The sequence below is a fragment of the Podarcis raffonei genome, chromosome 13 (genome assembly GCF_027172205.1).
Source record: "Podarcis raffonei isolate rPodRaf1 chromosome 13, rPodRaf1.pri, whole genome shotgun sequence".
Lineage (NCBI taxonomy): Eukaryota > Metazoa > Chordata > Lepidosauria > Squamata > Lacertidae > Podarcis > Podarcis raffonei.
The window spans coordinates 4632850-4642349 of record NC_070614.1 but is presented as its reverse complement, the minus strand read 5'-3'; the positions used below and the strand labels follow the sequence as shown (position 1 = coordinate 4642349).

Sequence of the window (9500 nt, the reverse complement as noted above, 5' to 3'; positions counted from 1 at the left end):
TGCTTCCTCTTTTACCTTTGCTGATCAGTTCAATAACTCAAATTAGACATTTGAGGTAATATATGTAAATCACATAATCTATTTTTACATGTGCAAACCAACATTTTAAAAGATAAAAACCAAGCATAGAAACTTTATTTGGAAACAGTTATTTTTCAAACTTTTTCTATTCATATTAATACTGTTTAATCACTTAAAAATGATGCTAAAGATATGAAGATCAAAGAGCAACTGGATAATATATTTTATGAACAGTGAGCATGATTAAGCTAAAATATTAGTTGATCACTTTACATTGTGCATTATAAGTCTGTGCTCCTTCAAATAAACAGCTAGTACTTATTTTCATTGGGTAGTGAAATTTCTTCATAGTGAAAAATGGTCTATAATTTCTCCCCTATTAATACATTTCGGGAACATGAAAGTCATTATTTTCTTGATAGAGAATGTGAACATTTGATTATGATTCTCCCTAAGGAATACGTCTCATTAGCTGGTATTCAACTAAGTTTTACTGAGAGTAGACTTGTTGAAATTAATGGACCTAACTTAATCATGTTCATTAATTATGATCGATCTACTCTCAGTAAAACTTAGTTGAACATCACGCATTGAACTCAATATTCTGAATAGATATGGACCAGATTACGCTGTAAATTAGTAGCATATTTTTTTGTTCAGGAAGGCAACAGGACACATGAATGACTAGGTTAAATATCCAGTGTTAGTATTGGGGTTTATAAAACAAAAAACAAAATCCTGATTACACAGTGACTTAATTAAATTATTTGTACATTGCTGTCAGGGAACTGCCATCGGAGCTAGAGGAGGAGGCAAGGCTCTCGAGCGATGCTGGAGAGGGGCCCAGCAGAGGCAGAGGCAGCCCATCTGCTGGGGAAGGCAATCAGCGTAACACCAGGGGTGAAGGGGGGCGGATGGGGGAATCGGTGGAAAGGCTCCAAGACTTCTCGCAGGAGACCAGCGGGGAGAGCACAGATCCTCCGCCGCCCACGCCCACCCTGCGCAGAAGACTTTCGCGCAGGGAGAGTAGGAGGAGACTTGGTGTCAAGGAACTTCTGTGTTGGAAGAAATTCAAGAAACGCCCACTGACGGATTCTGCTAGTGACTGAGCAGCCACGGAGCTAATGGCTGTCCAGACAAGAAAGGTTTAACCAGGCAACCAAGCCCAGAGTGGCAGTAACTTACGCACGAGCAACCCCTATAACCATTACAATTGCCCATTAGAAGCTTTGCAGAGATGCAATTTTATATTCCATATAAAATATGACTGGAAAGCAAAGCATTACAATACAAATGCCAGCAAGGAGATATTCAAGTTAAATCATGTTTTACAGTTCTGTATTATCGTTCACGCCCCATCCCCGGAGCCCATAGGCTTTGGCTTCAACTTTTGTCTGATGGTTGCATACCCCAACAAACTGAAGCAGCGCTAACAGTTGGACTAACACCTGCCCTCATGTTTCATAGAAGCACCAGGCACTTCCAACTGGAAGGAAATAAACTGGGGTTTCCTGAGCAGCATGAGTAGAAACAGTGCTAATCACCATTTATGCCACTGCAATATGCTGATCTGTAGGATCAGGGGTTCCAGACACAAATTACAATTTATTAAGAGGCAACCATAATAGCCAAACATCCTCAGCAACCATACCTTTAAAAGCTGGCCCAGGCAGATTAGAGATCTTCCCTACTCTTATGCCCCATCTCCAGTTAGGATTGCAGTAATCCCCTACTTTGTGTCCATAGAGACTCCGTTTCCTATGATACCCACTTCTCTCTTTTTTAACTTCTCCTGCTTGGAGCCTAAAAGACTGGAAATAGAGAAGTATGCCTTTTGCATCCCTGTTGTTCATATGGGACTAATTTTTTTATTTTTGAATAGCACAAGAGAGATGCTCGAACTACCTGGGAGCTAAAGAATTACCAGCAGAGAGAAATTAAGTGCTATGTTGTTTTATGCACACATTTTCTTTTTCTTAAAACAGGCATTTAAATTGGCCTTCAATTTCAGTAGGGAATTACCTGCAATAATATTGTACAGTGCTTTTATGAATATTAAGGCCACTTCTCTGTCATGTTTTGTGGATGTTCGGTACTATATATATGGGTACCTATCACACACTATCCTTAAGTTAAGGAGGGCTAACCATGGCTAGGACACTGTGTTGCCCCAAAACAATGTCAAATAGATCCTTAAATCCCTGTAATGGGGAGTGCCCTATTAATGAGAAACTTCCTTTTTTGTCCCATCTCTGCACTAACAAGGCAGTTGTGAACATTTGGAAGCACACCTATACCATTTGTTGTGAAAATGCACATCCCATTATTTTATGAGGTTGAGAGCCGGCTAATGTGCTTTCAGGAAAAGTAGTTTGTACTCTGCCAGACATGCGAGAAGACTCTAAGGGCTCGTGTTTGACTGTCTGAATAAAGCTGGGGTTTTTAAATTCGCACTGCATCTTCAGAACTTGCCTATTCAGCCCCCTCTCTTCTACTAAACTGGGATTATAAAATTCATTCCAGTAATGTGTGTCTTGTGCACCCTCCATTGCTTCTGCGCAGACGGAGTTTTGGGAGCTCAGAGGAACTATCTCCTTGCTGTGAACTCCTTTGCCAGGTCCACTTCTGCTGAGGTTGGGATGGTGCATCACAATGTGTTGCCAGTTATACGGCGGATAAACACACTGCTTTGGGGTTTGGCAAGGAGACAGATGCTCACTGAGGTCCAGTTCTGTTTTGAGGTGAACCCTAGTAGGAAAACGGATCGCTTGCTTTTTCCTTGTGCTGTTTTCACCAATCCAGACCCGACTTGCTGAAACAGCATCTATATTTTCAGAATCTGAATCGTATTCAGTTTTGATGTTATGAGCCAACCCCGTGTTGTACGGAGTTTCTGAGGATACTAATGGACATTGTAACTTCATGTATTCTCCAGAATAACTTTGTGTTGTGTACTGCTGCAAGCTTGGATGAGGCTGGCAATTTTCTGTGCCACCCCAGGGAGAAGGACAGGTTGATGATAAACTAAAGAGCCGTTGGTCTCTATTGTAGAAAGGTCTAGGAGTTTTGCTTGAACATGTAGTCTCATTACGCTGACTTCTAGAACAGTAATTTGATGGATTCACTGAAGTCGAAATGCCATTTCTGTTGTTACTGTATTGAGTACCGAATAGCGATGCAGTAGGACCGACAAGTTCTTGCTGAATAAAACATTCTTCGTCATCCGTACAAGGTTCAAACTTGACTTTTATGCTGTCCTGCTCTTTTTTCCTTGGGGCCCACTTACTATACTTCATCTGTACAAGGTTTTCCCTGTTCCTTTTCGTGTTTGCGGTGCTGCTTGCTATCTTCTGATGACAGTCTTCCCTTTCAATAAAGGTAGAAAAAATATATTTTTAAAAACTTGTAAAAGCTTTCCCCCCCAGCAACATGTGAAATATGGTGATGGAGAAGAGCAAGAATTCATTGGCATATCACTGCTATCAGCTGCCTGTTTTTCAGTTTTGATTGAATAGTGCATTATTGTTTATTATATGTTATGAATTTACCAGTGTGTATGTTGTGCAATATCCTCTCATTTATGTGTGTGGATGATTCCATTAAATATTAACTTACATTTTCCTGCAAGTTTGACAGTTGCAAAAGGTTGACTCCAACACTAGAAAAAACGTGACTAACAGGTCTTTTAATTTCAATGCGTCTACTCTAAGTAGAACTTGACTGGGAAGATTTCGGTTTTATGCAACTATCAGTTAAAAGTGTTTAAATATACCTACATTTATCTTGAAGAAGCAAAAAGGTTTCAAAAAGCTTCTCACTAATTTAAGAATTTCCACTGGATCAGAAGTTTCTCTAATCCCCCATTCTGCTTCAGCTGCAGTCACATGTCTCTTGAAGTTCATAGCCAAGGCATAGTTCACGGGCATTTGGAGGTATACAACTTATTGACATGGGGTTCTAGTTACAGAGATGGAGGCTTACAGCTACTGGCAGTCGTCTCCTCCATGAATATGTTAAATCCTTATTCAAAGCGAATCAGCCTATCTTCCAGCAATGAAATCCCACAAGCTATTGGTTGTATGAAGACCTTTCCTTAAAGTACTGTGTTTTATCACTGAGATAAAAAAATTATTTCCATACCATTGCCCAGATGTCCAATCTGGCTCCTTATGTTTTGCTCTACAACTGGCTGTGCAAAACATGAGGCTTTGGCAAGCGAGACAGAATGTGTGCAGCTGGCTGTCATTAATAGGAGGCAGTCTTGCTCTCAGTGTCAGGGAGGAGCAACTGCTCTAGATGCCTGTTCATGCCTAATTCTCTAGCTAATCTATTTGTTAAGCACCAGAATGCACCTCCAGTAGACTGATAATCAGCCCACTCCTGACAAGAATGAAAGCACCTCTCCAATAAGCCATTTTTGGAATGAGAGAATAGCAGATTAAATAACTCTATATAACTTTTTGATGTTAATTTAATATCATTGTGTAAACTATTTCCCCCGACATTCCCTCTCTCTCCTTTTCCACTTTTCTTATCATGTTTTGCCTTTCATGCTATACAGATGTTTGTAGTTTTAAAATTTTAAAAATAAAGTTTTAAAAAATCATGCCTGTGTATGGTTTGGTGGTCAAATATATATAACATGCAATGTCTGATTGGCACCCTCCTGCCATTTCCAGCAATGCGTATTCAGGAGCACGTTTCTTCCTGAGACACCACCGTCAGACTATAGATCTCATAAGCCTACACAGGAAACCCACAATTTATGTGGGGATTATGTTCCAGGGATCATACCTAAAGTCAAAATCGTGTATAGTGAAAGCACACTGGATTGAATGGCAGGTGGGATTCTCCAAGGATTACCCCCAAATGCCCACGGCCCTTTTAAATTTTTTTGCCAAGCCTGTAAAGCTGAATGCATAAGTTGTGGGCTTAAAGGTAAAGGTAAAGGGACCCCTGACCATTAGGTCCATTCGTGGCCAACTCTGGGGTTGCAGCGCTCATCTCGCTTTATTGGCTGAGGGAGCCGGCGTACAGCTTCCGGGTCATGTGGCCAGCAGGACTAAGCCGCTTCTGTCGAACCAGAGCAGCACATGGAAACGCCGTTTACCTTCCCGCTAGAGCAGTACTTATTTATCTACTTGCACTTTGATGTGCTTTCGAACTGCTAGGTTGGCAGGAGCAGGGACCGAGCAACGGGAGCTCACCCTGTCACAGGGATTCGAACCGCTGACCTTCTGATCAGCAAGCCCTAGGCTCTGTGGTTTAACCCACAGCGCCACCCGCGTCCCCAGTTGTGGGCTTACAGTATGTAAAAAAAAGTTTTGTTAAGCCTCATTGTGTATGACCAAAATCTCTGGTTGCCCTTGGTAACTAAACCCTTGGTCCAGCAACAATATTTGTATGTAACAAATGAGGTGAGCTAGCCTTGTTATGAGGGCAAACAGCTAACAAGCAGTTTGTATGAATGCTCATGTATCTATTTATCTATCTGGGTGTGAACTCCAGCATGGGAGAATACATGGGAGAGTACATAGCTTCCAAAAAAATCAAAAGTAATAATTGAATCAAAAACATTCACAAAATGGCTGGCTCCGTGTCTTCTAGCACATGGAGGTAAGCACCTTTTAAACACGCTTCCAATTGTATGGAGTACCTGCACAGGTACTGTATTTTTCGCACCATTGGATGCACCGGACAATAGGACGCACCTTGTTTTAGAGGGGGGGAAACAAGAAAAAAAAAATCTCCCCCTCTCTGCCCAGTGCCCCTTCCACGAAGCGGCAGGAGGCGTTGCGCAGAGAGGGGGAGAATTTCCCCCTTTTCTTTCCCCCCTCTAAAACAAGGTGCCCTTTAAGGTGCGTTCAGTCGCCTTCAGGCGGCTACCTCAGAAGCCTGGAGAGGGGTGGGTGCGCAGCGACCCCTCTCCTCTCCAGACTTCAGGTTCCTTTCGACCTGCTCCTTGGGGCTGGCGGGGGGAAGCCCACCACCAGCCCCAAAGAGCAGGTTGGGGAGAAGCGGAAAGGCGCGCAGTGGAGAGGCTGCTGCCATAGTCGTGCGTCACCTCTCCAGCTGGGAGAGGGTCGCGGGGCTACGGCTTCTTTAGCCCCTGCGCGCGCTCTCCGGCTGGAGAGGTGACGCGCAGCTATAGAGGCTCCTGCCACAGCCGCGGGTCACCTCTCCAGCCGGGAGAGGGTAAGCGGGGCTTCTTTAGCCCCCTGCGCGCTCTCCGGTTGGAGAGGTGACGCGCGGCTATGGCTTCTTCGCTCCATAGGACGCACACACATTTCCCCTTCATTTTTGAAGGGGGAAAAGTGCGTCCTATAGAGCGAAAAATACGGTAAATGCTTTGCTCATGGCCACTGAGACGTCTGCCCACAAGCAGATAAGAAAGGATGTGATTACAAATATTGACATTATTGACCACTAGAGGGAGGCCTTGGTAGTGAGAATAAAATTCTAAACTGTGTTTAGAAACATGCCAACCAAAGCAATATTGGTCTGACTTCAACTCTCACCTCCATGCGTCTGAATTGTTTAAAAATGAAAAGGCAGATCCAACAAAAATCAGCACTTGTTTAGGCAAGTAGAAGCAGCACCAGATAATTTGGTGAGATGCTACAGGTTATCCTCGTAAGCAACAGTATTTTCAAATTAGTGTATAAAGTACAGCATGTCAGAGCTTATGGGAACTGCAGCCTCCATGAGCCACGTGAGGAGGGGGTGTCACCTGGAAACCAGCCAGAGGTGATAGGGCACAGAAGATCTGTGATGGATGGGCACAGGGACCAGAAAGGAGCTAGGAGGCAACAGGAGTGGATAGCATTGTGGTCTAAAGAACTCCCTTGAAACGGAGTCCCATGCTGCAAGGGCACAGGGGTCCATGCCCAGACTCACTGTCCCACCAGCAAGCCAGCTCCCGTTACCCACTCAGGGGCTGCGGAAACCCGGCCAGATGGGTGGGGTATAAATAATAAATTAATATTATTATTATTAAATTATTATTATCTGACTCCAGAAACATCCATGCTTGGCTGCCCTTAATTCCATTCATTTCTTTGGCCGTGAGTCCTTAGCTGAATGTTGCACTTTCTACACCAGTCAGAACGACAAAAAAGCAATCTTTCCTCTTAGATTATTTCTCAAACAATATATTTATATTTTGAAATGCTTATGTTTTAAGCATGCTTACTTGGGAGCTTGCTGTAGAGCAATGGCGTATTCTGAAGAACCATTTCGGTATTGAACTTGAGTACTGGCCTGTATCCAAACCCAATGGTCTTCGTTTGCTTGCAGTCTCTTCAGAGAAATTCCATTTTCTCTATTATTCTTTCCTATAAAATTTGAAGGACAATGTTTTTGGTGGAAAATATTTTAAGTATGCTACTTTATAAATGCTTTAGTATCTTTTAAGCACGCAATCTATCTATTCAATGAAGCACTGAACACTTATTCAGGATAGAGAAATCATAAGTCTAAGTTTGTCATTGCCTAATACGGGAGAACCATTGCATGAAAGCACACTGCTTCGATTTAAACCCTTTTCAATCACACTGTTTTGGCACTACATATGCTTGTTCAGCCAGCCGGAATAACTAGATAGCAACACCTAAATGTGTGAAATCTGTACACAAACCTCCAGCTAGCTTGTGCAAAGGTGGTCTTTAATTTCTCAGGGGAGCTAGGTCAGTTATTTTTGGGGTAAGTTACTGTTATATCTCTGGGATATTTTAATTTAAAATGGCAAAAAAACAACAACAACCATAACCAGTAAAGCCCAAACATTGCAGGCCAGTCAATAAAGCAAAAAAAACTTGAAGGAAAAAGCCTGGCAGGCTGACAAAGCATAATCTGCAACTAGAGATGGGGAGGAAACTTGGTTACCTCCAACCTCTTTCTCCAGTGAACTGCTAAATGCAGCCCTCCAGTTCTTGAGGAGGTGGAACCCATAACACCATTTATGTGAAATTCCACGGGTCTCTGCTTGCATTAGATGGATTCAAAAGGTAAAGGCACCCCTGACCGTTAGATCCAGTCGCGAATGACTCTGGGGTTGCGTGCTCATCTCGCTCTATAGGCTGAGGGAGCTGGCGTTTGTCCGCAGACAGCTTCCAGGTCATGTGGCCAGCATGACTAAGCCACTTCTGGTGAACCAGAGCAGCGCACGGAAACGCCGTTTACCTTCCTGCCAGAGAAGTATCTATTTATCTACTTGCTCACCCCATTGCGGGGATTCGAACCGCCGACCTTCTGTTCGGCAAGCCCTAGGCTGTGTGGTTTAGACCACAGCGCCACCTGCGTCCCCATTAGATGGGTTAAAGGTAAAGGTACCACTGCCCGTACGGGCCAGTCTTGACAGACTCTGGGGTTGTGCGCCCATCTCACTTAAGAGGCCGGGGGCCAGTGCCGTCCGGAGACACTTCCGGGTCACGTGGCCAGCGTGACAAAGCTGCATCTGGCGAGCCAGCGCAGCACACGGAAACGCCGTTTACCTTCCCGCCAGTAAGCGGTCCCTATTTATCTACTTGCACCTGGGGGTGCTTTCGAACTGCTAGGTTGGCAGGCACTGGGACCGAGCAACAGGAGCGCACCCCGCCGCGGGGATTCGAACCGCCGACCTTTCGATCGGCAAGCCCTAGGCGCTGAGGTTTTTACCCACAGCGCCACCCGCGTCCCATTAGATGGATTAGTAAACAGTTAAAGAATGGCAAATGTTTCAAGAGGACAGCTGCTGCAATCCATTTATGTATCAGCAACCTCAGCCACAATAGCAATTGCAAAAAAAATGGGGAAGTTTTACCTTGAAAGAAAAATTCAAGCAAACACCACATAAAGTTATTACATGGATAAATGCAGAATAATGATTTTAAAAACCACTGGTGAAAATGATACCTTCTTGGAAAGCATTGCTTCTATGAAGATCAGCCATATACTGTTCAGAAGTAGCCTTTGAGCTGCAAAGATTAAATAAAACCAAAACAGTTTTATAAATTACACTATGGATATGCATGCATGGCACCGTCATAGTAAATCCCACAAAAAAGCACTTCAAAGCAACTTCTGAATTCCACATTGAAAGAGTTTGCACATCGATACATCCATGATCTTACTTGGGTTCGTAGCAGAAGTCATATGACTGGATTAATCATTCTTAGAATGCTACAGAATAGGTTTCAAGTACTGTAGTGCAATTATATGTTTGGGCATGTCCCTTTATCCCATTACAGGACAAAAAGTATTGATGGAATGTAAGATGCTACTCGTTTGACAGGTATTGTATTGACGTTATTTCCTGGCAGGTTGTCAGCGCAGCATTTGCCAGATCATGAGTGATTTGAGTGGTAGCACTAAGCACAGACAGAGGAGAAAATTCAATATATCTGAAACAATGACAAAAAAAGAACCTTACTCTTATGTGAGCATACACAGGACTGTAGCTTTACAGTGCTTTGCCCATTTTTAGCCTTGGTGTCACCAAC

The 9500-nt window shown here is 43.4% G+C and overlaps 1 protein-coding gene across 1 annotated transcript in view; it reads right to left on the bottom strand.

The window, feature by feature from the left end:
• Positions 1–1239: 1239 nt before the first annotated feature.
• AHRR (aryl hydrocarbon receptor repressor) overlaps positions 1240–9500 on the bottom strand; it is a 46496-nt gene continuing 38235 nt past the window's right edge. Inside the window, exons 9-11 of the mRNA XM_053363020.1 lie at positions 8914–8975; positions 7214–7355; positions 1240–3387 (exon numbers count right to left, since the gene is read on the bottom strand). Of these exons, the coding sequence (XP_053218995.1) occupies positions 2313–3387; positions 7214–7355; positions 8914–8975 (1279 nt within the window). The 3' untranslated portion in view covers positions 1240–2312. The remainder of the gene's footprint in view (positions 3388–7213; positions 7356–8913; positions 8976–9500) is intronic.